We start from the raw sequence: 27,945 nt of genomic DNA on the forward strand, positions 1-27,945 counted from the left end.
CCAGTTTTAAATCTTTTATTCAGAATTACTTTGGAACCTCTTTCCACACTCTACTTATAGGTCAAGTCGACGTGCAATGGTGATGCAGAAAGTACTGATCTGCTGCAGGCCATCAGGAAAAACTTCATGAAAAGCATGGTTTTATTGGAAATAAATCATGCTAGAAACTGATCCTTAACAGATACAAAATATTAAACAGATAAGAAAAAAGAAAAGAAAGATTGGATGCACTGTTAAGACCAACATGTGAACTCAAGACTGCTGTGAAAAATCATACAAAAAAGGCAATAACAAACAGTAATGCAGCATTAAAGGTAGGGGTACAGGGCAGACAAGAGTTACAAAACATCCTGTTTCAATATTTCTCATCCATGTACTTGGTTCAAATACTGTAACAGTACTGGAAGGCAAAAAGCACCAGACATCCAACTAAAGAGATAAGAAAAAAGGAACATAAAATTAGCAAAAAAAGTAAGATCTGGTCATTAGCGAAGGAATAATCTCAAATACAGTTACTTAACAGAAACACAACACTTGGAAAAGCTGTTATTTCAGCATACATAGACAATACCATTATTCCAGCTCTATGGAAATGACTTGGTTTTCCTAGTCTGTAACCTCTTCCACATACAGTACTGCTGAGGTTATCCCCAGAGGTGTGTGTGGGCAGACACTGCATACACACAAACAAAGCAGCACGGTCATCACAGGAGTAAAACAGGGGGAAGTTGTTCCCTTTGAAGTAGAAAAGCAACAATCAGGAGGCCAGGAAATATGGGGCAAAGCATCATTAAGCCCTAAACACACAATTCAAAATTAGGTGGGGACACTGCGCAGCTATGGCTTCTATCTCCTAAAAAGCCAAGCCTCCCTCACAGTCCACATGGAATACAGAAGCTACTGAAGAGACAGAAACCATAATCAAGAGATCCTAGAAAATACTCCTGCACTGGAGAATGCAATTCCTATTTTGTCTCCTTAGAGCTGCCACAGAAAGCAGCTGCACACTCAACTGTATACTGGGAGTTTTTGGTGGTGGCGAGGTGTCCCAATTATAACATGGGGGCACAGAGACTGTGTGATGCAGGGTTTGCATAGATAGTCTGTCCCCTTCCTAGCTCAAAGAACATAAAGAGGAAGAGGTCACAGCTTAGGCTCTAGTTGCATTTGTGAAAAACATGGAACTAGAAAAAAATAACAACCCCAAACAACTCCATTTATAGAGGCTTCCTGTACGTCCCCAGGTGAGGGGGAGGTGGGGAACAAGACATATAACACATGTCATGGCTATTTCAAAGCTTCATTCTCTTAATGAAGTTTATTACAGGCCCCAGTGAAAATCTTAAAAATTCACTAATTCTTACACTTCTGCACCTTTGTCCTAATTGCTGTCCTAGAGTGATTAAGTGCTTTCCTTTATTAAAAAAAAACTCAGTTTGTTTTTACATTATTGCTGTGTTTTACAACAAAATTAAAAATCACTTATGGAATCCACGCAGCAACAGAAAGTCAATATCCCCAGAACAAACCAAAAGCATGAACACGTGTTCTCAAAAGGGCCTTTTCTATACCAGCTATTCAATGAGGGGGGAGGGTGGGGGAGAAAAAACAACCAAAAATCATCCTATCGCTTCTCCTCCTAGCATCAACAAATTCACCCCACTTTCCCAGGAGGCAAATCCTTTCAATAAATATCAGCGTGAGCTCCGAGGTGCTGGAATTCCAGGGGGTAAGGAGGAGCAGCAGCAGCTGTGTGCAATGCCTGCAGGGTCCCGTGCTGCCCCGAGGGTCAGTCCAGGGAGATGATGTCGGGCGCACTGCCGCCGCCGCTGCTGGTGATGACGCCGGCCTTGGCCTGGCCCGAGGAGCTAACGTGCGTGCTGCTCTCGTGGTGGCTGGTGGAGGTGATGATGCTGCCAGGCGTGCTGCTTGTTAAGGTTGAGGTGAGACTATCCAAAAACATAGGAGGACAGTACTGCTTGAAACAAACAATGAAGAGTGAAGAGACTCACTGCATGAGGGAAATGTATGCTCTGAAGATACATCTTCCCCACACAACAAGCCCCGGACATGTTCCCAGTGGGACCTCGGTAAGGCACACAGAGCAAGAACCAGAGTTCTGCAAGTCAGTGACAGACCAAGAGGGGACAGCAGCCACAAGCCCTCCTCCCTCAATCCCCCCCTTTTTGTTCTCCAGAATGGTTTGGGTTGGAAGGGACCTTAAAGCTCAGCTCATCTCATCCTATCCCCTTGCCATGGGCAGGGACATCTTCCACTATCCCAGATTGCTCCAGGCCCCATCCAACCTGGACGCTTCCAGGGATGGGGCAGCGACAGCTTCACTGGGCAACCTGTGCCAGGGCCTCACCACCCTGGGGCTAATTCAAGTTAGGGGTGAGCATGTGTTTGCTTTAGAAGGCAAATTATCAGTAAAGAAAGTTTCCAGGCCTGGATTCATCATAGAAAGGCTAAACTGTATCCTCCTTAATGCATCTTCATTACCAGTTCTTGCTAGGAAAACAGGTTTTCCAAGTCTGTGGTTAGGTCTAAGCAAGTGAACTGCAAACACAGTTTGGATGACGGCATCCTGATAGTTACTGAAGCACAACACCACAAAAATCAGCCTCGAAAATTAACCCCACAAAAGATCAGAAACATACCTGTGAATCAACTGGGATTAGCGAAAGAAAATCCAGACCTAGGAAGAAGAGAAGGGTAATAAATTAACATGTCTCTCTTTTATGCATGCACAAAAAATTTAAGGATTTGTTTTGGTGGTTGTAGAACAGATTTTGCAATTCATACAGAGTTTCTAAATGGAATATACCACTGTGACACCACTCTCAACGACTACTTCAGGCAGCAGCAAAACGAGTTATCTAGTACAAGTGGCTCTTTTTAAGAATGAGGATGACATAATGATGTATTATTCACTGGATATTGCAGGGTGGTTCAATGTGGTTGCTTAGATGGAGGTTGCCATTTGGAGCTGTTGGTTCATAATGCAAGTTTCACTGCATATTGTACCTGACTTGGCCAAACTGGGACATGAAGAGTGTCATCACATTAAAGATGCTGGAATGAAGTAAAGTCACAACATGCACAAGTCCAAAAACAAGCAGCAGGTCTCTTCCTCCACCCACGGGCAGCCAATAAGGAAACATTTCTAATATCATCCCCGTTTTGTGTCTAGACAAATAAAAGGAACGAAGAAGAGGAAACTACAAGTAGTTCAAGGTATATCCTCTAAGAGCAGTGACAACTAGTGTCCATCTTAAACACCATTAGCATGTAAGCACTTAGGGCAAGATGTTTAGAATTATGAAACCAATGAAATTACCGCATTTTTTGGTTGTTTTTTTTTTTTTTTTCTAAATATTGGCCTTGTGTTTGCTATGTCAACAGAAAGAAATGGTATACTCCCTCCCTCTCCCCTCACCTCCAAATCTCTTCTGGCCTGTGACATCTCTCCTCCTCTTCTCCATTAGAGAAAAATTTTGAAGGAGATTTTAAAGTTCAGCTGCATTTACAGAACTTCTTTTGTCCGTGCAAGTTCTAGAACTTCAGTTGATAAGAGCTGGACAACAGTTCTAGACTTCTATTCTCTCAGCACATTCTCCTATCCAATTTGGGAAGACAACTGATTTCTTAACAAGGGAGAAGTGGAGGGAGGGAGCAGTAAGGGAGCCAAAATGGAGAGAGAAACAAGGGGAATGATATCCATCTCATTGCCAAACTGGTGCTGAAAGAAGAGGAAAAAACCCAGAGATGTTGCAGGGGAGGAATGGAGACAGGCAATGGAGCAGGGAAAGGGGAAGTACAGGAGGCCAAAGTGACACCTGTCACCACAAGTCACCACTTCCTGGGCTCTGGGTTTGTTACAGCCGGCCAAGAGAACCCCCAGAGTCCCTATATACAGTGTTCTTTTCAAGGAGCCAGGATAGAAAACAATCAGTATCCCCACCTTTTGTCTGATATTTAGCAGCAGTGTTGAAGAATACATCATAGGCATTTAGGGTATGTCTAGGTAAAGAAAGTCAATAGAGGTCAGCTCACAGATTGTAGCTCACCTTAACCTTTTTCATACAGTCTAGACAGAGCACCACTACAATCAGCTAGCAGAGTAACTACACTGAGGGCTGGGATGAGTCAGCACCCTCACACCTCTAGTAACTAAAACAAGCAACTACTCTCACTTGCATCTACAACACATAACCACCAGATGTTTACACAAAGTCTGGCTGAGCATGGCAAGAGCAGTTTCCGGCTGCCGTGCCCAAGTGCCAATTTGTACCCCAAAAGCAGTGTTTGTCACATCACTGTTGCAAAATGCAACCTGCAAATGGGCAGAAAGCCTGTACTAGGCTTGTCTAGACATCACATCAGTGCAATACTGCATATAGACTTGTTCCATTAAAAAAAAAAAACAAAAAACAAAAGCAACCAAAGAGTTAATCCATTCTTCCAATTTTTACCCACCCCATAAATTAATACTGCTGTCAGAACACCCATGAAAAACACTCAGCACCTTACCTGGCAAGTCTGATGAAATACTGGATATTGGTGGATGATGGAATGGTACTGGGTAGTCTGTTAATGAAGGAGGAATAGCAGCAGCATCGACCGTCGTCACACTGGGCACTCTGGCAGTAGATGGCTGATACATGAGAACCCTGTTTCAAACAGCATGGGAAATTACAAACAACCTGGCCGTTAGTTGCAGAAGGGAAACCATGCACTGCTGTGCACTCTCATTCACAAGTCACCGTGTGACAACACAACTATAGCGTGGCTACTCACTACCAGTACTCCACTCTAATTTCCTTTTTCATAACAGTCTTCATAATAACATGACCGTATCTTGGCTCTCAACAGCAGCTGTGACATAAGAGCAAGTTGGCATTAAAACAAAGTACAGTGCTGGAGTCATTGGCAACAGTCAAAGATAGAAATGGGTGTCTGTGAGCAACCACAGAGGGATGTGCAGGTGACCAGAGCCAGGAGGAGAGTGCTCCATTCAATTTCTCCACAGAACTGCTGCTCGGTGCCCACCTGTTACACCAAGGGCATGACTGACTGTTATCCTGCCCCACAGGATGACACAGATAACACATGTGGGAATTAAATATCAGCCTGTCTTTACTCACAGCCTCCAGTTCAGCTCTCTAGGAGCATGCCACACCCTCCTGGCAGCGTAGTTACAAACACCACCACAGGTGCTCAGGCACCAGCCACGTACATAAAACAGTTCATGAACTCCGTATCAGGTGGAAACAAGCAGAATTCTGCTCCCAGATGCTTCGCATCACTTCCTCCAGCCATCAGTGCTATACACTCATCTTCCTTCCCAGACTCCTACCTGTTAAGCTACTTTTGACATCAGAAGCTTGAATTTCAGACCCTCCCTTCTCAGGCGCCTCTCATACTTCAGCCTACACTGTTGCTGCCTCTAAGAAGACACCCCAGTTTTCCCAAAACTAGCATTCAGACAACACTGTTTAAAGCAGGTAAGATATACCCCAAAAGCCTGGCTTTGATTTGGATTTGAAGAACGAAAATATGCCATATCCATACCCAAAAAGCAAGGAAAATACATGGGTCACAGAGAGACAAGAAAAGTCAGTCCTCCTACAATTACAGTTGCAGGTAGCCATCTCAAACACAGGAGCACAGAAGTAGTCTTGGCGCCTTCTGAAACTTCATTAAGAGATGTATTTGTAGCTACATTTTCTTGTAAAAGTAAGGAAGAGTCTCTTGCAGAAGGACTCCTCCACAATCCTCACAAAAAAGCAACAGCATTTCAGTCTCACTGCTGAAAAAGGTTGAAGATGACCAACTATTTGCTCACCAAGGACCACACACACATTCCTGTGGACTAGAGACTCAGCACACCTGCTCATTACTTTTGAAACAGAAGGGGAACCTTCAAAACAGAAGGGGATTTGGTTTATTATTATTATTTTAGTACAAGACATAAGCCACTACACAGAGAGACACAGACACACACCTCATGCAGGCAGCAACACTAACTGATGAGCCATTGTTAAAAGCTGAGCTTGGAGCAGTGAGTGCTGGTGAGCCTGACCAGTGGCCCCCACTCCCTGCAGGTCTGGGCTGCCCCAGGGGCCAAGAGCAGGAACATTATAGAAGCTACAAGCAGCACCTGAGTCGAGGTGCACAGATCAGAACAGACAGAAGGTGGCACAGCAGGAGAGAAGCTGGTCAAGCCTGGTGCTAAAGTCAGGCCAGACTACAAAGATGGAGCAGTTGCCAGAGGACTTGGGAAGTCGTCAGTTATGCTAATCAAGGTGCAGGACTGACTGATGACCACAGCCAACAACAGCATCCAAGACGTTCCAGAATTTAACAGAGAGATGAAGGAAAAGCTTATCTTGACTCAAAACAGCAAAGTGGCTCCCTTCCAAGGCTGACAGGATGGATGAAACACAAAACACAGCCTCGTCCCCTGGGCACTGGAGCAAATTAGATAGAGAGTACAGCAGACAGCAAGAGAAAAGCCTTTAAGATGACACTAACTCAGCAAGAATGCATAAAGTTCCTCCACTTGGCATAATCTACTTTCTCAGAACACTGCCCATTAGCTTAGTCAGCTTCCTTTTCTATGCAGAAATGTCCCTGCAAACACAGCAACAGTCAGCGCAAGTCTTTTGTGAGGTGTAAAACTATTTAATAGTGTTTTGCCTGTACAAAGTTACTGTATCAATACAACCTTCTACAGGAGAGGCCTAGACATTCTCCTCTGCAAGTGTAGAGCTGGATTCCAAGTCCATTTCTCTACAGATCAGTTTAGCTGAGACATTACAGAATAACAACTAACTTTAAAATTGACAAACCCTTTGGTTGGGCTTCCGTGTATTTCAGACATAAATATGCACTTCCGTTTGGCTGGAGGATCTTCCTCTTCATCAGAAGAGCTTTCTATTGTCAAGTCGATAACATCAACTTTCTTCTTGTTTACCTCACTGGCCACTGTCACGGAACATGGTTTGCTAACAACACTGGAACCTGAAGAAGAAAATAAAAATCATTGTTCTCCAAAAGCTGGTGATGTCAGCAGTTTCTATTTGCAAGAGAACCAGGAACTCAGATCCTGTGTAATAGATCACCTTTGTGGCCATTACAAAGAATGTTATGCCCCAGTACCTGCTTTATGACTCTTCTGTATCAGACTATTAAAGAACAAACTTTTGTTTTCACTTATCATTTTAAGAATGTAAAACAAAAGGAACCTTTCATTTCCTTAACTGCTATTATAAAGAGCAAAGACAAAGACAAAAAATGCACTCTTAGAGACACAACCCTTTCTTTTCTAGTTTAAATTAGAAGAAGGTTAGAAGTAGTAAGCCCTACACAAAACAAACACCAACAGCCACACGCATTATCCAAGCACCTTGTGCTGGTTTGCAACCAGTACCCAGATGTACATACTTTCTATTTTGGTGCATTGTGGACTTGACACTTTCACAGCTTCCTTCTTTGGCCTCATGGGGCACCAGGAGCCATCTTCCTGGAATTTGATCTCATCCACATCTGAACATTCATTAAGGATTTCCATAAAGAGGCTGAAAAAATAAAGTTTCACTTTTGATTCTAAGTGACATTTTTATTCTAAGTGAAAAAGAGACACAGAGAAAAATCTAATTATGATCACCTTCTACCCACTGTGTCTACTCTCTCCCTAGTTCCTCTTACCCGAAAACCTGTAATTACAGCCATTGCAGATATCAGAAAATATTATCCCAACCTATCCATAGTTCACTCCAACACTATTGCAATGCACAGATTTACATACTGAAGCAGAAATCATCATCCCTTGAACCAAGTTAGACCACTGTTATCAGTTAGAAGTTACATTTTGAAGTTAACACCTTTCAGGGATGGAGACATGTTTAAAGGAAGATCTACCCCCAGGTGTCACATTTACATTTCTCCAGAGGAAATATCCTGAGACTCAAGAGTTTGATGGTGCAGTTAGGAGAAAAACTTATATAGTTCATTACATGGGAAGAGAAACTGTTTAACAGAGTTTAATGGTTCCTCCAGTCTGAAGTATTTTGACAAAAAGAAAGTATGAAGTGGCTAAAAGTCAAGTCACATAAGAAGCTACTGAGTACATAATGAAAAATTTTAAGTAACTGTGTAATCTACAAAGCCAGTCTCTTACCCATCTAGTATTAGGCTCTCGTAAGCTGCCTTTTTGTCACAGACAGGACAGATCCAGGTAGGCTTCTTTTCATTCATTTGAAGATAAAGAGCAGCATCAAAACATTGCAGGTGTGTGCAAGTCACAGCCCGGCATGGGATTGTCAGTCTCATTTTTCCCAGCTGCAGCAGATGCATTTCAAGGGTGTCAGAACAGAAGACAGACAAACAGGCCTGAATGGTTAAGAGTGAATCCAGAGGCATTTGGTGAAACAACTCTTCCTGCTCACTACAGAGGTGCCCAGGGCTAAGGGTGCTGCAAGCAAATCCACCCCATCACAGCACCCACAGTGCTCTTAAAAGAAAAATTAATCCCTGCCCCAAGGCTTCACCACGCTGAGAACAGTCAGGAACACTTTTAATGGACTTGAAACAATGTTATTTACAGGATTTCATTTTTATTAAACAACCTACTGAAGCACCCACTTCTACAATTTTCTTATAACCCAGTATTTCAGGTGTTTTCCTGAGCTCTGTGTACTTGTTACACTCAGAATGACCAATTTCTTCTTGGAGAAGAGAATCCCCAAGGCAGCATTACCTTATTGTAAGGTGATCAACTTTTTTTAGTTTGCTACTGTAGCTACAGTATAAGCAAAGCCACCAAGATGAGGAGATAAGAGGTTGTAATTGTCACTGTATCCTTTAATTACTCTGTCAGCCTGCCAGATTACCCTCAGCACCTCAATATAGGAGATTAATCCTTCTACAGGCCTCACTGTGCACAAGCAGCAACATGACTCAGTGCATCACAGCTGAGGCATTCACAGTCCTAAACCACAGCTGGGTGACTGCTGCTACAATCAGGTGCTTGTAGATGCACCCTTCTCCCCACTATTTTATCTTGACTTGTTAATATAAAATACAAAGCCAGTGAGGTTTCTACAGCAAAGCCTTTGAAAAGCAGCCCAATTCTGCACTACAGATGAAAATATGAATCTGTATCTGGAAGTTTCCAGCCATACTTACAGGACACATCAGAGAGACCCGCAGACTGGTTGTGGCAATCTCACTATCAGGATCTGCAGTTAGTTTTTCTTTAACTATTAAAATAAATAAAGAAGTTATACACAGAGATCATTATTTCAAATGCTAACCTTGATTCAGCAGTACATGCACTTTTCTTCCAGCTATCTAAAAAAATTAAGCATCTAGGAAACTAGTTCATAAACAACAAAAGTTTCACTGTTTATAAGCAACTGGCAAACTCCATCACAACATTATCTGATGTTGTTTGACTGCAGATGCAGTAACAGCCATACAGAGCAAACTCAACCCAACATGTGAAGAGATAAATAAAACAATCAGGACTGAGTGAGGTGCAAGTGAAGAGAACTCAGGACATCTAGCTGCACCTCACAGCCCAGCACAGTAAGAGGTGCTCATGGCATTCCCATAAGCACATTTCAGATGAGACCTCTGGGTATGCTCCCTAAAAACTCTCACTGAAAAAGAGTGTGATGCCTCACCAGCAGCCAAAGGAACCTGTGAAACCCTGGGCATGGACTTTCTTTAAAAAATACAGCAAGTCTCTTCTGTATTACCAATTCTAGTTTTAAAGAGCCACTGACCACCCTCTGAAAGTACAGACAGGCAAGTTTATTACTTACTTAGTGCTCTGGAATGATCAGGGTTTCTGATACCTTTCATTTTCAACCTCTGCAAAAGCATAGCTGAGGTGAGCTGGCGAACCAGATACACAGACATGGAGTAATTCTACAAAAAGAAGGATTAAAGATTAAATGCTGATTTCATACACTACTCCCCCTATGACAATAGCTCACTATTTACTCTAGTTGTAGCATACAGTAAAAACAAATGTTTCTTTTTGCTTAATCATTATTAAGAGCATTGACAGACAATTTGAATTCTGGGGAGGTCCAACATTCTGCCAGAATTCTCTGGCCAATCAGGTCTAATTATCCTGCTCCAGTTATAACTGAACTAAAAAGTAATTCCACAACTAAGAGACAATCTGGGCTCTTCTCCTGGAAAGATAATTTATATGTGACACATTTCATACATGTAGTCTTTTAAGAACTTCTCACATTGTGTCTCCTTAATCTTCCCCTTTTTTCCAGTGTCAGTGGGGAGCTCAAAGGATCACATGACAAAAGATAAACAGTCTTTATGGTATAAACAACACCTTCAGAAGGTACAGAGCTGCCCCAGTTTCTTTGTACCCTTTCTTTAGCTTGTTCTGTACTTCTAAGCCCAGCCTTGTTACACCATGTCCATTCCACTGAGCCTGGCCCCGTTTCCCAGCATTTTCTACTCCTCCCTAACTCACACCACTTGTCAGCTTCTTTTGTTCAGTGTTCACTCCCTCTTCTAGGTCACTAATGAAAAGTCTGCAAGCCCCAGTGCTGCAGGATAATAATAGTGGTTTCATCCATGTAACAAGAACAACCTGTGACCTCTTATTTCCACTCCCTGCCAGCCACCTTCCTATAGCTCCTACGCCGCCTGGATACTGCACAGGAACTTCAAACAACTCCTACAAGCCCTGCTCCTCCTTTACCACCTATAGGAAAATCAGCTCTTACCTAGAGAAGCAGATAAAGTGTTCTAATTGCACATGAAACCACTAAGAAACCCAGATTTTTGGGTTTTCCTTAACAAATGGCCACCTGTTGCCTACAGAGAAGATTCTATAGGCTCAAGTCTGCCCAGCTCTGAGGGGTTTACGACCCCTTGGCTCAGCAGCCCTCCTGTATCAGCCCAGTCCATGCCAACAAGCCCTTACATGACACCCTGTGCTGTTCCCCAGGGTCTCACTTTGAGGATGAAAAGCAGCAAATTCTGGCACCAGCATTAAACCACAGAACTTGCTTCACCTCTCAAGGCAAGGGGAGGATGTCCAAGCATTCCAAGTCATCTGCTTCCATCAGAGTATATTTTGGCAATACAGGGAGGAAAGCTAGCAGGCATCAGCACAAGAGGCCAAGACCACCCACAGGACTGCAGCCATTTTAAGATTCTGTGCTTTGACTGGGAAGCAATGGCTCAGATCTTTCTCTCCATCCCTGTTCTAGAAAATTGTCTTTTGATGTCAGCATTGCCCTTCACTAACTTTTTCAACATTAGCTTTCAATCCAATTTCTTTTTAAAATTTTAATATAAAAGCTTATACTGAAGTCTCTTTGAAACATGTGGTATCTCTAGTCCAGAGCATTTGATTTTGAAGAAAAACTCAAAGAGAAAACTACTCTGATAACTGAATCCAGATTTTACACACCTGCTCACAGATAAAGCAATCAATAGTTCTTGACTTGCCAACAGCTGGAAAGGTGCTGCAACAGTTATTTAAACCTATGATGAAGTCAGAAATTCCTTGCACTCTCTTCTTCTTTCCTTAATAAATCTACAGGGAGATTTACTATTCACACCACAAATAGTTTGTTATCTTTGATATGAAATTCAGGAAAACCTAAAAGCAGACCTTCTAATGTGAATCCTCTAAGAAAATCTTCCCATCTGTATGTGTATCTCACACACATGTTACTGGAAACTACCACAGTTACAGTTGTTTGCTGGCACTGATAGTAAGTTCAGCCACCTAACACAAAACACTTGCCAGCCACATCAGGCAGTAGGGGAGCACGAATGCTCAAACAGATTTAGATGACTTCCCACATCCTACAGAACATGCAGGTTACCTTTCCAATTTCAGAAGCCCAGGAAATGGAAATCTGATTTGGCACTGCTGACGACAGCCTAACTAGAGATGTGATGTTCAAGGGGCGCCCAGGTCGCTTCTGTTCAATTCCATTTTTTGGTGGTGGAGCATATCCCTGTGGAAAAAAAGGACAATTGATGTGTTACCCAGTCTTCCCACTGTACTCTGAAACTGCTGACACAGATTTGTTAAACAAATCTATGAGAAGCAGGTAAACTTCAGAGGCTCTCTACTCTGGAGAGCAATGCCAGCATTTATTCTGAGAAATATCAGACTTTCACAATGTAACACCGTAACTCAAACATAGTTATAAGGCATTTGTTGTTTTAACTGGGTTTTACAGAAGTACTGAAAAGGTGAAAGAGAACAGTTTGGGTCCAGCTAAGTTCACTGGAAGAGTAAAAGGTCACATGGATGTTTTGTCCCTTTCCTCCCCATGCCCTACTGGAACAGAGTGAAACATCACAAGGTCATAGCCTTAGTGACAGAGTAAGTAATGAAGACTTTACTCAGTGTTTCACACACTGAAAACACTTTACTGATTAAGAAACTATTACGTCTTGTTCCAAGAGCTCCACATCTCCTCAGTGACTGCTTTGCCTCGTATCAATTACACCTGGCTCCATTAGCAACAGGTGTCACCTGTCCTCTGCCAAGGCCCCTGAAGAAGGACTGTACATGGAGTACCAGCTGTATTTAAGAGATCATAGAATCAGAGTGGTTTGGGTTGGAAGTGATCTTAAAGATCATCCAGTTCCAATGCCCTCACCATGCAGTAAGCCTGCAGATTATTGCTCTCGCCCTGCATCTGTCACGATGAAAACAAGCCAGTCTGCCACAGCTACCCTGAGAATCCCTGCTCTGAGCTCACAGTCAGCCCGCAGTCACTAGTCTCAAACTCATCCTGCACCTGAAGGACGCCAACAAGATGCAGCTCTGCATCTTGCACAGACCTTACTGATGCATTTCATTTAGTTCAAGACAGTGTTGTTTTATACTAAAAACTCACCCAGAAAGGATATGCTGGGAAAAAAAATACGTGGTTTTTTAACCAGAGAAACACATACATTCACAACCTAGTGCTTGGGAAAGCAGGTACTTTGAAAGATGCTAAGTCTGGAAATAAAAACAAAAATAATTTTTAAAAAATTAAATATAAGCAGCCTCTTCCACTCACTAGCCCAGTGTGCCATGAGTGCTTTACCCCAGAACACACAGGCAGCAGACATATGGGAACTGCTGACAACTTCATATTTAAAAGACAGAATGATTTCAAAAGAGACTGAATGCAAGTTCTCTTACATTTCCAATTTTTTTCTTTTAGAGACAGACTCTGCAGTGCACATGCCTCGTTTCAGTGAAGCTTTCAGTGTTTTCTTCCACAGAGCCTGTTCCTGAGAACAGATTCACTCTCGTACTCCTACAATTTGGAACCTTCCCTTCCTATCCTTCTAGGAGCACTCTGCTTGCCTCCCAACCAGCATTGCCAGGCAATGTTTAGTCAGGCTGCCAACTCTAGTGGCAAAGCACTGCCAACATTACTTGGGCCTTCAAGTCTTCCATGGCTCATCAAAGAACCGCACCACTCAAGGCGGGTATCATCTGCTACAGCAAGGAAATTCATCAAGAGAAAGCATAACTGCTCATTTATTTGGCTTTTCTCAGTGACACAGATGCAGGAATACAAGGAAACATGGTGTTAACATGAGCAAGACCTGGAGGAGTACTGGCACATGGGCAGCATTTCTCTGAAGCTTCTGGTAAGGACTGCAGGCAAGGAGATGACCAAGAATAATTTACAGACATCTGCACAGGCATGAACTGCCCTACCAGGCAAAGACAGAAGTTCACTTATGAACTGTGCAAGGGGGCAATAGAAGCTGGCATCACTGGTTAATTACCTAACACTACTGCGATGGACAACAGTGGTCTTTGAGGCAATGAAGTTATCTTACATTTGCTGCAACAGAAAGGAAGTGCCAGATGATGCAGAGAGACCAAATCAACAAAAAAAGTCTGCAGAAGCCTTCAAATGACTATTTGTCATTCAGCTCATAGTGAAAGAGGAGGGGAAGGGAAGTTGTCAAGACAATAGTGATTTATTCACTTTCTCACCTAAAGTTTGGCTGAACAGATTAATGAATCATCTTACCATGTGCAGGAAGAACCTAGAGGATTTGGGTCTAAAGCAAAGTAATAATCCAAGATTAATATTAGTTTCTGCTACAACTGTGACATGTTACACACAAAATGGAGAGAACAGCAGGGTGTAAACTATATTAACAAGACTGAGAATCGGCTGACACTGATGTCCACAAGATAACATCAGACCAAATTCTTTTTGGTTGGTTGCTGAAAGACAATCTGCAGAAGAGAAAACCCACAGTTACCCCATAGAATGTAACTGGCATTCACAGAAAATACTGACAATAAAACACAAGAAAGAAACCCTCTTATAACCTAAAGACTGAAGTAGGAGGAAGAGAACCTAAGGAGTCTCATTTAAGCTGAGTAGAGGCAAAAATAAAAAGCAGTCACAGTTGCATATGGGAGGAGGGAAGGTACAGAACAATACAATGTGACACACCAAGGTGGTTACAAACATTCTGAGAAAGAGGTTTCACACATTCTCTCTCCACAGAGCATCTTTCCAAACCCCACTACTGAAAAACCCCTCTGTACTACGACTTTTTCCATCCTTTACAGCCTCAAGAACTATTTCTGAATGGGTTATGTAAGAGTTTCTCTGTTCTATTGAAATAAAAAAGAGAAACCCATTTGTGAGATATTTTGAGAATGAGAGAGCTTTTCCCTTTGTGTCTATTCCCAAGCCTTGAGATGACGCTGTGACTATGTACTAATTTTTGCAACATCAGACACCCCTGAAGTGTGACTGCCAACAGTGTTCTGTTCAGTACCAGCACATGCTAGGAACCCTAAAACATGTCTGTTCTTCATCCACACAACATATTGTGCTCTAACCAGACAGATGTAGAGCAGTGTACAAGTTGCACACAAGAGGCTGGTGTTGGTCCCTCAGAACAAGAAGGAACTCAAGCCTATCACAAATATAGGCTGCCCACACAGTGAGGGCTACCACCCTGAAATAAACTCAGCCTGAGGACCTGTGAGGAGGATTTCTCCATGCAGACACTGGGTTGTTTTTAACATATTTAGCTATGTTAACAGCAAAAGACAAGGTTTGCTATAGAGGGCTTAATCACATTTAGTCCATGCAGTGGCTGTAATATGGTTAACAGCAGTAATGGTTATCTCACATAGCAAACGGACAAACTCCATACCTAACAGAGAAATCTGAGTGATAACAAACAACTTGACTGTTTCTGCAAGCTAACATTACAGAAAAACACATACACACTTCACAAGTCACTAAGAAGCCACAAATATGTACACAACATACTTACCGGCAATGGGAACAGCTTCCCATTTACTTTAATGCACAAACTATTAGGATAATTATCCTCTTGAGGGCAGCTTGTCTCTGCTAGGCATAACCTGTATCCATAGAAAGAGAAATTATCATTTTCAAGTGTCCCCACAAACACCCATTAGCCAATTAAGTTTTCAGAGAACACTATACAAAATGTACCTTAGCTGAACTTGGACTGTGTAATCTCTCCTGCCTCCAGGCAAGAAGTCCCTGCGACAAAGAAAAAGAGAAGTACCGACTTAGCAGGACTCATATTGCAGCCATACACAGAAACAACTGACACACCTGCCCCAGCATCACTAAACTTTGCTCTTGTTTTTCTTTTATTGAGCTATGAACACCTTAAAAGTGACATTTCTGTTTAACTACTGCCAAGTTACATAGGACTTCAGGATCAGCATCCTCTATCAAAAGATCATAGCAACAATAAAGTAGGACGCTGCCAGGGATGAAAAAGCACCTATGAATTCTCATCGTTTACAACATCAACACTGGGAAAAAATAGCAAAGCAGGCTTCCATTCCTGCAGCCAGGAAAAACACAGGGAAGCTTCCCACCTCTCTAAACTGTGACAATTCTTTGTAACCGAGTAATTGTTAACTCTTTAATGGGGTAGGATTTACACAAAACGCACACAAATTCTGTGCACAGTTGGTCCTGAAGAAAACAGAACAGATATAAACTCAAGAGTAACTTCAGTGAAGATTAACACTCTGCATCTGCAGAGTAAGTGATGCATATAATGAACCAAAACCTCCTGAAATTTTGTAGTTTACCTACACTATACCACACACTTACTTCTTACCTGGAAATACAGATTTCTCTGACCTGTTGAGGTGTTAAAGCAAAGATAAAAAACTTCTCCTGGAACCTCTGAATACTGCTCTGTACTAGAAAAAGAAAGACACAAAAGAAGTTGAACCATGGTGATTATAACCGTTGATTAAAACAGGATCTGCAGTTGAGCTTTTCCTGGAACAAGGCATAAGTCACTGAATATTCTCGAATGGTGGCTGAACTGCGTGTAACTGTTAACAAAAAAAGCAATGGAACAAATCTTTCATTAAACTACATTCAGATGGTTTAGTATCACATTACACCTCAGTACTAAAGCAGCCTGGCTTTTTTGTTTTGTTATAAACCTTCCTCCCAAATGAGGAAGGTTCAAACAAACACACAACAAAATATTACATTCAATACCTCACAAAAGGAATACCACGGAGATGCTGGCAATTCCTGTAAGGTACTACAGGAAGAGCATGTGCACCAGAAGTTATTAATGGACAGCTGGAAAATTCAGAAACAGCTATAAGTAACTAAACCTTTGGGGAGGAAGGGAAGGAGCACAACCCTTCACGGCAAAGAAGCCAGATAGACTTCATGTCCGGAATTACCCTTCAGTGGCATATGACAAAAAAAGAAAAATATAATGTTCACATCAGAATCCAACTTGTCTGTCAGTGAGGGGAATTGGCAATATTTTAGTATTTAATGTCCATAGAACACACATGTCACTGTCCTACTTTCTTTAAACTTGAGAAGTTAAAAATCTTGACCTGAAATAAAAGTAAATTAGACATGTCCAAGTTAAAATAAGCAGCAGGGAGGACAAATACAAAAACAGCACAACTAAACCAGGCAAATTTTGAAGAGTTGGACTGCCTTGTGCACGGTGACATTTGGGGGAGATTGTTTCTATGCCCAGAAAAAAACACACGAAAAGGAGGCAAACATGAAATGGAACCCAGACGGAGCAAACACACACCAAGTTCCTCAAACAATTCCAAATAGCTACAGAGTGCATGTATGCACACACACACACAGAGCACATCTGGTATTTTAGAATAATACTTGAGCACATGTAAAAAAGACAGTGGAAGTATTTTGTTACTTAATTCAGTGTGGGTTAAAACCAAACCCCACACTTCCATTTGTGCTCTCATATTAGTGGAAAGGAATACCACACTCATTCTTTCTAAAGCATGAAGCAGTGAGGGGGACTCCTAGCTCTCTGACTTACCTGTTATTTCAATACAACTCCCAAATGCACAAAAAATGTGAGCATCACTATGCACAAAGAGAAGTGACAACAGGCACTGTAATTAATGTTTGTTAGTAAAGTTTTCTGCTCTAGGTACTGGAGGATGGCAGATGATCAGTACATGCCTCACTGACGTACAAGTCACAGCCTAAAAGGCTATATGATCAGTTAAGAAACTAAAATGTTTAAGAGGATGCAAACTATTTTATAAGCATACTACTAAATAGTTAGGGAACATTTTTTGCCAGTAAGGTAAGCCAGACTGAATTTCAAGACATAAGCTGTAGTTCCAAATAATTAAAAATGTTCACGACTGAGGCACTTGGGGAAGATAAACCCAGTTTAACGTTATCTGAGAGACAAATGTTCGCTCCATATTATAACATACAGTACTGCAACAACTTGCAGGCTGAGAAACTTCACTACTCTGAGCACAACACTGAACATCGCAGCACAAAGTATCTATTTCAGCGCCAGATCTCAGAGCCTGCAGAACTGTTGGGAGTGAGATAAGGGTAAAGTAACAAACCAATGAACTTTTTCTCTTTACCCTGTTGCAACTTGTAAATTACTGATCCTGAAATCCTTTTTGTGTTACTCCTGACAAAACTGCTCCTCATTTATACTAGACAGAAAATTCAGGTCCAAATCTTTCAGCCAAAAAGTGGAGGTTCAGACTAGGTACTAGGAAACATTTTGTTACCAAGAGAGTGGTCAAACGGGGTTCTTGGAAAAGCAGTTAATACTGTAAGCTGCCAGTGTTTAAAAGGGACTTGGACAATGCCATAACTATTACTCTCTAACTTTCGGTCAGGCAGTTGGATGATCACTGTAGGTACCTTTAAATTGAATTACCCTGCTCTATTATTCAATATTCAAAAGACAAAGGTCTTTAATCATATTACTTTTATAACAGAGAACACTATTTTCTTAAGTGTGGCTTTGCACTTTTGGGGAAAATGATAAAGAAAGGGAAAGGTAAAGATATAAAAGGAAAGGAGTTTCCACTTGTCCCAGCAGCAAAAACCCACTTAAGCCTGGGCTCAGTATTGTCAGAAGCAAAGCTTATTTAATGAATTAAGCAAGCTGCAGAGGTATTAAACACTTACCTAGACTCGTGGGTTTAATGAGCACATCAAGCACATCATAAAAAGGTAAGCTTTTCAGCTGAACATCAGGATGAACAGGCGGAATTGGAGGGGATGGCTGCTGCATCTCGAAGTGGGGCTTAGTGTCTTGGAGGAGCACGGAACTGACGGGCGAGGACGGAGACTGAGGCGTGACTGAAGTTGAAGGGAGTGGGTGAATGCCTGCAACAGCCAGGTCAGGCTCGACTGGAGAGGAACTGCTGTCCAAGTTGAAAACCGCAGGTTTTATAGCCGACAAATCCGACAGTCCTTCAATCGTCCTTGGGTACCGACGCCTATAGAGTTCTCGGATTTTGATCTGAACTGCTGGGCTGCAGCCGCTCTTCAGTAAGTGCAGTGCCCTCATCAGGAGGTCATGTTTGCGCCCACTTTTATTACGTCCAGCAAATCCCAGCAGCACTTGCAGTTCAGAAACACGAAAACTTGATACCATATTCTAGAAAGAAAGAAAAGCACAGGTGAGCCAATAGCAGCAAGGAGGCCTTTCCAAGCAGCATGGTGCGGCATCTTTCATCATCTAATCTGACAGCTTGTTACTTGGTTATGGCTACTGCCCACACCTTTACAGAACACAAGAGCACAGTTAGTTTAAAATGAAGAAACAGAGCGTCCAGGATGCAGGTTCAGTTTGCCCATGTTAATGAAAGATTTGTTTCCACGCTCAAACAATAGTAACAACAAAATCTTAAATTCACAGCACAAGCACAGGCTGTACCACAAAGAATCTGTCTCACTTTGTGGAACAAAATACAAAAAAAAAAAAAAAAAAAAAAATCAAGTGAATCAGTATTATCACCTGTTTTTCAACACATTTTAAGCACTTCCTCACTTTATTTCTTAATTTCTGTATAGTTTATTGTGAAACTCCCTTTATTTTGGACACTGTGTTAAAGGCATGCATAAAGCAAGATAGGCACATCAGGTTTAATTGCTGGAAGAAATGCACAGCAAAGCAGACAGTTCTTAAAAAGCTACTTTATCTATTGTATACTGTGGAATACAAACAACATAATTGATTCTTCAAATGTCTCCTTTTCAGATCACATTCTGGTATCAAGTGTCACAAAGACAGCTTCCAAACAAGTAATAATGTTTACTTGGTTATCTGCGTCAGTTTTGGAAGACTGAGGATTGAACTGCAAAGTTACAACATTAGAATCCTTCTGTTTATGAAAACAAAAATAAAAAAATTTAAAATCCCACTATGCTTTAAAAGGAAACAACCTTCTGCCCCGCTACTACTAACAATTAACTTTGCACAGGTGCTTCATCTCACATTTTTGTGAGCATTTATACCTCCATTTCAGAGGTATAAAGTTATCCAGAATACTTCTCACCAACTTCCTTCCTATTTCTGTGGGACTCTTCCACCATAGCAAGGAGATAAAGTTTTTAAAGGCGAAAGAACACTTGCCTTCAATCTGTGCTGCTGCATCATGACAACTCCAGACTCGAGGACTGGAGATGAAGGTGCTAACAGAAGGTATGAAACACCAGACATCTGGGATCATAACACATTTTTAAAAACAGTTCAGAAGTGCATTTGGACGTTTAATAAAGCTTTGGGCATTGATTTCAGAAGGGATACAACTCAAAACACAATGTTTTGACTTTACCTTCCAAGTCTTTACTACACAGAGTTAACATACATGTTTTAATACATCTGACCTCAGCTGAAATTTTAATGACTTTTGCCCAAACACTGAGTCAGTCACCAAAAAAGTCAAAACCGCCCCTGTGTCCCTGGCTTGTTCCCTGTTTTCTCTTTAATATTGTGAAAAATCTTTTGGCAGTAAGACCAGTGAATTGTGTCAGATGAAAACTGAAGTTAAAATCACAGAATCATTTAGGTTGGAAAAGACCTCCAAGATAGTCAAGCCCACCCATTCCTCCAGCACTGCCAAGGCCACCACTAACCCATGCCCCCAAGTGTCACATCCACATGGTTTTTGTATGCCTCCATCCACAGGGTTTAAATCCCTCCAACACTGCCCTGGGCAACTTTTGCCAGGACCGGACAACCTCCTTGGTCAAGAAATTTTTCCCAGTATCAAATCTAGACCTCCTCTGGAACAACTTGAGGCCATTTCATCTTGTCCTCTCCCTTGTTCCCTGAGACCTGAGCCCAACCCCCACTTGCCTCCCTCAGCCGCTCCTGGGGCTCCAGCCCCTTCCCAGCTCTGTTCCCTTCCCTGGACACGCTCCAGCCCCTCCATGTCTCTCTTGTCCTGAGGGGCCCAGAGCTGTCCCCAGCACTGGAGGTGCCTCAGCAGTGCCGGCACAGGGGACGGGCCCTGCCCTGGGGCTGTGGCCACACCATGGCTGGGACACCATGGGCACCTTGTCCACCTGAGCATGTGCTGACCCAAGTCCGGGTACATGCTGTCCCAAGTCCAACTCAATGGCTGTTTCGTGTGCCATTAGAACACAGCAGGAGTAAGTAGCCAGGATCTGCCTTTTCAAGGGCCACATTATTTATGCACATCAAAAAGACCACCTAAAACACTATGGCAGAAACCTCATCTGGCACACCCTTTCCTTATCACTGATGAGACAAGATTATCATATTTCAGACCCTGATTTTCGACATTTCCAGACAGCCCATTTGGATCCAGTGACACTTCTATCAAGAAGCTGTTCTGATCACAGCTAACACAGCAGCCTTCACACAGTTATTCCCCCAACACTCTGTCTAGAAATGCACCATGGACACAGCAGCCAGAAAAAACAGTCACAAGAAGCACTGAGTGGCTCACCCAAACTTCTGAAGAGGCCAACAGCAGATCTCACCTTAATTTCATCCCAGCAACTTCTTTCAACAATGAAACAATACAAGATGAAGAATGTTACTTTCCACCTGGCATTCCCCTTCTACTCTTCCTTACTCTCAAATAGAGTGAGGAAAACAAAGTGTTTCAACATTCATAAGAAACGGCTTGAAATACTGTAACAGCTTTATAGTTATGACATAAAAGAGAACCTGTGTTAAAAGATAATACTGGTATTCATGAATTTACAGAAAACTTCACGTTACATGCTTCTGTAGATAGCTGCATAAGCTTGATAGCAATGCCAGCTCCTTTATTTCAGATGCAGGCAGTAAGCATGATGCTGGATTCCATAATCACAATGCAAATGAGTAAAATAATCCTTTACACTGAGATTAAGGAAACAGCATGTATTGCAAAATACTATCTATTACCCTGCCTGCTGCCTTCTATGCATTCCTGCAAGTTAATCAAGGTGAAATGCGCAGTCCGTCATGCCTCGACACAGCTAACATTTTAGACAAAAATTCCACAAACTAGCACTTTGTTACTAGATGGATTTCATCTTACTACAAGACATAGCCTGGCTTCAATACCATAGTCATCAAAATTTTAAATTAACACCCACATTAAAAATGCTTGCAAGTATAAAAATATACATAGTTTTGCCCACCAATGCAAAAATCTTACACAGGCTTTATAAAAAAGACTTGCAAAGAGCGAGGTTTACAGAAGTATTTAAACAATACCTTTTACAGCATTTTCCCTCTAAAGCTGATTCTACTTTCCCTTTAAGGTAACAACAACCACGTGTATGAAAAAAAACCTTCCAGTGCCTAAAGGGGCTCCAGGAGAGCTGGAGAGGAACTTGGGACAATGGCCTGGAGGGACAGGACACAGGAAATGGCTTCCCAGTGCCAGAGGGCAGGGGCAGATGGGATACCGGGAAGGAGTTGTTCCCTGTGAGAATGGTGAGGCCTGGGCACAGGGTCCCCAGAGCAGCTGTGGCTGCCCCATCTCTGGAAGTGTCCAAGGCCAGGTTGGACGGGGGCTTGGAGCAACCTGGGATAGTGGAAGGTGTCCCTGCTCATAGGAGTGAAGCTTTAAGGTCCCTTCCAAACCAAACCTACGATTCTGTACTGATCTTCCTACTCAATTTACAAATATAAAGTGGACATTCATTATCATCAACAAACTTTTATGGAGACATACGTCTGAAAACACTTATAATCATGGTGCAAGGCATATACTGCTTCCAACAAACCCTTATCAAGTTATTTTCTTTTGGTTTTCCAGCACACTGCAGAAGACTGCAGCCTCGTTATTAATATGCTTTTCACATCACTCAATTAAGATTAGACATTCAAGTTGTGTCATGTAGATGCCATTTTCTCTTAAAAGAGGTTCTTTACAGCTGCACAGCCCAGTAAAAAAGCTTCAAAAAACCAAAGCCATTTTAGTTTTAACATTATTCCATGAACACAAAGAGTAGTCTGACAGAACTCTAAGGAAGGAAATCAGACTGGATAATTCAAGCACTTTTATATTCCAGAAATATTTTTTCTGCTGAAATTCGTACTTGAAGCTCCTAAGAAGTTTCATAGGTTATTTTGTTTCTTACAGTTGAACTTTAGCAACCATGATTCATCAGCAGAAACACTGTTTTAAAGCATTAAGCCGTAGGTGTATCTGGAATGGCATTAATTTCCCAGCAAGGATGACGTTAAGGAGCCCAGGAAATGCTGACATGCCGCTGAAACTAAGGGGCAGGCATGTTTCAAAGCAAAGTAAGGGATCAAACATCTCTCCAAACAAGAGCTGTGTCATTCCCCACACTCCCCTGCAATATTAACAGTCACTCTACATCTCTCTCTATCAATGCAAGGAAACTGAAAATGCCTGTTTAATTCTTGATATATGTCTACAATAAGCACCAACAACTGTGGCTTTCAGGTCAAGTACTGCTCAAGCAGCGAACCGGATACTTGCACTGCAGAAGCAATCCAGCCTACTCAGAAGTACTGGTCAGCTTGCCCCTAAGAGCTCTGCTTCAGCCCCACTGGCTTCCAGACAATTTCCGAAGTGTCTGAATGCTCTGTACAGAAGGAACACACCAAGGACAGGTTCCACAAATCCTCTCTCCTGACTTTAAGCCCTTTCATGGACATTCAGCAACAAAGTACATTTGTGACATCTTTTGCAGTAAATCTGCATCCATGCTGACTTACAGCAGGCTAGAAATGGGTAATGCTGGTAAAGAAAAACAACCAGTGTCCTGGGATGGTTGACGATCTCTCCGCTGAATGAAAATATGTTCTCAAACTGATATAACCATGGAAAAAGACATGCAAGGCACAGGGAAAAATGAAGATGCCGTTATTGAAACCTGTGTCAGTAGTACAGGACAGCAAAAGCAGCTCCAAAGAAAACCACAGTCAATGTAAATCATAACCACCAGATCCTAAGTATTATGGAGATTTTCCTTTGCACTGCCTCTAGCCTGGCTCCACAATTAGGAATTAGCTCCAAAGTTGCATGCACTTAATAACAGCAAAAATCTAAAGTCAAACAAACACAAATATTTAAGACATTCAAAACAAAGTATGGCCATTTCATTGCAGCCTCCTTTTTAGAGTACCCTAAACTCCATTATCTCCTTCCTCTCCCCATCACTATATCTCAGCACAATCAGTTAACTGTTAATGATTTTACATACAACAAACTTTTAAAGTGCCCCGATAAACCTCAGTGATCTAGAATAGTGACTATGAACCTATGGACAACACAGGAATTTTGTGCAGATACAAGGTAACAGCACATTATCACAGGTTATTAAGAGTATTTTATCTGCACTTATGTTATTTAATACACTCAATTTAACTGCAGCCTACGGATCATTACAGAACCAGCAGCAACTTGTCGATATGTATTCAGTCCACCATCTTAAGTTTAACCCAGGTCATCATGTGGAATTTCATTTCTACATCAAATACATAAACTGGTCAGCATATACAATACAATGATATTAACACAGATAAAATAAAACAGTGTTTGGCAGTGAGCTTGAGGAAGACACATGAAAACAGTTTTCAGCATTTTCTTGTTAGCAATTTAGCACTAAGCACTGCTTCACCTGGTAAATGTGAGGCAGTCATTTACGCTGTCATTCCAGACTGGAAAAATAAAGCAAGAGGAGTGGAAAGACACCAAGTCTGGCATGAACAAGAGATCCAATATATAAAAGAGTGAGAATTCTGTATTCTAATATGGTATCCAAACCACACTGTTCTTCCCAGTTTGAATCATGTGACTTCAATACCTAGGTGTGCAACAGCAAACAGTAAAAGTGGGACCTACTTCCAGCATTTATAAACCTGATTTTCCAGTAAATTTTGTGCAATCTCTCCTGCCAAAAAGGATATATTAGCACAATTCCATCTCTTCTCAATCAAACGAGTTTTTACACAATGGCTCTGAAACTAGTGTCACAAATTAGTTTTGGCACAGGCATAGCCACTTGCCTATAAAGAGCCCTCTTTTTTGCCCTACAAAGATGACACTAACAAATGACTTCAAAACCTGATTAAACACAAACTATGTGACTGATGCTTCACCTTCTAAACTACTGATCTGTTTCAAAGACTGCATGCACTCCACATTATTTGTTTCCAATTTAGACTCAGGACACCAGCAGAAACACAGAGGACCCAAAAATACTCTTTCAGTAATATGTAACTGATCCCCTTATCTGCAGTACTTTGTTGAGATTCAACAAGCTTCAAGCCAAGTCTTGGCTAGCTCAGAATCTGTTGGGAGCTGGAATCGTTTTCTCACAGATTGCTCTCAGAAGGAGCTGTAGTTCCCCACTTCTGGGCCAATTCTGTTCAAAAATGTCTTTACTCGTCATCTCTGGCCTCCACACCAGACTGATGATTCTGTTCCACATCCGCCTCTGCCTGTGTAATACCTTCAACATCTACTGGGCTGCTCTGGAGAGGGGATCATGGATAAAGGTATGAGTCAGGTTTAAAAACACATATGGGAACAGCAGCTCTGGAAATGGTATCTCAAAACTAACTGTATCTCACAACTAGACACAGGTGTGCTCTCCACAGCTTCTCAGCCACTTCCTAATACTCCAGAAAACAGTGATCTACAGAAATTAATAAACATTACTAGTTAATAAAAAAGCTTAATCATGATGGTCCGGAAGGGTAAAGCTTTGACCAGGCATTTTCAGCGATATCTTGAAAAGTAGCAACTGTGGTTAGTTGCATCCAAGTCCTTTGACAAAACTGAAGAATTGCAAAAGGTCTGATGTAACAAGGCTTCTTTCAGTCTGGTTTATTTCACTACAGCCTCTCAGTTATAATGCTTGGATCTCAGCTCCACAGAATTTTTACTGTGAACATCCAGAGGATGCCAGGGATAGTCCTAACAAATATTAAAATGCTCCTTTGCCCTGAGAAGAAAAAAAAAATGCTGTTCCTGCACGTTTCCCTCAAGAAACAGGGTTTAAGAAAGAACTCTGACCTCCTGCCTTTAGTCAGTCCTCAACAAATTACCAAAATGAATTCCACTCTCAAAATGAGCCCAAGTGGCCTTTCATAAAGCAGGTAGAGATGACATACTACAGGAAACTGCAGTCAACAAGAGAGCAGCAAACAATACTGCCATAAAAACATTCAGTATGTTAATCTATAAAACAGCCATTTCAGATCACACCTAAAGGTAAATTCACAAAATCCGCTGGGGGTGGGGAAACCTCTCTCATCTTTGGTCAAAAGCAGGAAGATTTGGTTGTCTGAAAAAAAATTTAAGCCTCAAAACCAAGTGCCTGGTATTCAAGCAGGCACATTCAAATGCATCTTCAAATGCAAAAAGAAGAAAAGAAAAATTCAGCCAGGGCCTTGCAGACATGAAGCAGACAATTACATTCTCTTCCAAAAAAATACATAGACCTTTCCCAAAACAGGTCACGAATTATTATCAGATGGATGCTGAACATTTAGAGAAGCTCCAGGCTAAGAGATTAATCTCACAGGCACTCCAGTTTACAATTAAGATGAATGGGAACATCAAAAGATATGCCTTCAGACTTTTTTCTTTAACTAGTGGCATCTCTTCTTTTGAGTGATGAAAGGGCAGCCCAGCAGTTGGCCTGAAACACAGTTCCCTTTTCCCTCCATATTTCCTGTATTACTTCTATCTATGCACCTCAGTTGCTTGTCAATTTCAAAGGTATTTATGTACCTTATTCCCTGGGGGAAACTATCAATACTTAGGGATATACAGATAAGCGATTACAGGGCTTTGGGAGAGACAGACCACAACTCCAGCTCAAGATTGTAGAGGAAGAGATAAAGAAAGAAGAGTCACCCCTGGCACAAAGTTTACACTGGGACTTTAGCCAAACCCTTTGAGACACCTTGGAATGAGGGTTACGAATGGGTGAGAACACCGAGCAAGGAAACGTGTAAACACAAACACATCTAAAAGGGAAAAAACCCCCAACAACACAAGCACAAAAAAATAAGCCAACAGTTCCTAAACCTGAGACAGAGCACTGCTGTCCTCAGACAAAGAAACTCAGTTCTTTCCACTATATTTTTATAAGTGAGCTCCTCAGCTGCACTACCAGTGCTAGTGGTGGAAGAAGCCTCAGCATAGGGAAATTCTCTGGCGATTGCAGCACACTTCCCACTGCAGGTCACACCAACACCAGCTCTTCCTCTCCACTGAAGGCCAGCTCACAGTGGTTCCTATTTAACCGGCTTTTATCCCTCCTGTAACAAAGTCTGGAGGGGGGGGCGGGGAGCGGCCTGCACGCGGAATTCCCACGAAGAATTCCACTTCTGCAGGTGTGGATGCTGCTGAAGGATAACCTCCTCCTTCTACACAAAGGTACCAGCAGATTGTTCAGGAAATAGGAGGAAAGGCACAAACTATTCAGTCAGCTCTTTGTGTACACACCTTAGCAAAATGAAAGGACACACGCAGCACACACCCACTCCGACAAATCTGCTAGAGAGAGTCCACCACCACAACATGAAAGATAATGAACCGAAGATAAAACACGTCTGAAAAGGAGCACTGGGTTTCACGCTGGGCAGGCATAGCTTTCCCGATTGGAAAGCGGTCCACGGATTTCCAGAGATTCCACAGCTATCAGCATTTTTAACAGCCCCGTGGTTATTCACCGCCCTCCCTTCAGCTGCACGGGGCGCGGGGCCCAGCAGGAGCCGTGCGAGCCCGGGGGCCGCTCGGCAGCGCCGAGACGGCTTTAAAATGTCCGAAGGAGCGGGAAGAACCCCCCCGGCGGCAGCAGCAGCACAACCCACACGGCTGTGTGGACAACCGGACACTGACAGGGAGGGTCTCCCTGGGAAGACCCCACCGACTCCCGGGAAGTCGGGGCGGCCCCGCTCCTTCCCTCCCTCCCCTCTCACCCCGGGGATGGCGCGGGCCCCCCAGCACCGACATCTTGCCCCCGCCGGGACCTCTCTCCCTCCTTCCTCCTCACCCGCAGCTCCTCGAAATCCGCCATTTTCTACCCGCCGCCGCCGGGCGCCGCCGCCACCATCATCGTGCACCCGGAGCGCGCTCCCGCCACGTGACGGGGAGGGCGGTCGGGC

At 42.5% G+C, this 27,945-nt stretch overlaps 1 protein-coding gene across 12 annotated transcripts; it reads right to left on the reverse strand.

Moving 5' to 3' along the window:
• Nucleotides 1-27,933, reverse strand: PIAS2 (protein inhibitor of activated STAT 2). Of its 12 annotated transcripts, XR_007201165.1 has the most exons (16): nucleotides 27,834-27,933; nucleotides 18,504-18,978; nucleotides 16,159-16,243; nucleotides 15,513-15,563; nucleotides 15,328-15,418; nucleotides 11,883-12,017; nucleotides 9,834-9,939; nucleotides 9,193-9,266; nucleotides 8,186-8,346; nucleotides 7,450-7,583; nucleotides 6,855-7,026; nucleotides 4,534-4,673; nucleotides 3,965-4,023; nucleotides 3,028-3,189; nucleotides 2,661-2,698; nucleotides 1,922-1,975 (listed from the first exon to the last, which is right to left on the reverse strand). XR_007201165.1 is itself a non-coding variant. In XM_048292912.1 (14 exons), exons 1-14 carry the CDS (start codon nucleotides 27,855-27,857, stop codon nucleotides 1,869-1,871), a joined length of 1,767 nt encoding a protein of 588 aa, XP_048148869.1. In that variant the 5' UTR covers nucleotides 27,858-27,933; the 3' UTR covers nucleotides 1-1,868. The 12 variants fall into 12 exon arrangements, 3 of the variants coding, with proteins under 3 accessions (XP_048148869.1, XP_048148868.1, XP_048148867.1); XR_007201164.1 differs by lacking the exon at nucleotides 3,028-3,189 and having other exon boundaries at nucleotides 1,921-1,975; XR_007201162.1 differs by lacking the exon at nucleotides 3,965-4,023.
• Between the last annotated feature and the right edge of the window lie 12 nt (nucleotides 27,934-27,945).

The sequence above is a fragment of the Corvus hawaiiensis genome, chromosome Z, assembly GCF_020740725.1.
Source record: "Corvus hawaiiensis isolate bCorHaw1 chromosome Z, bCorHaw1.pri.cur, whole genome shotgun sequence".
NCBI classification, from domain to species: domain Eukaryota; kingdom Metazoa; phylum Chordata; class Aves; order Passeriformes; family Corvidae; genus Corvus; species Corvus hawaiiensis.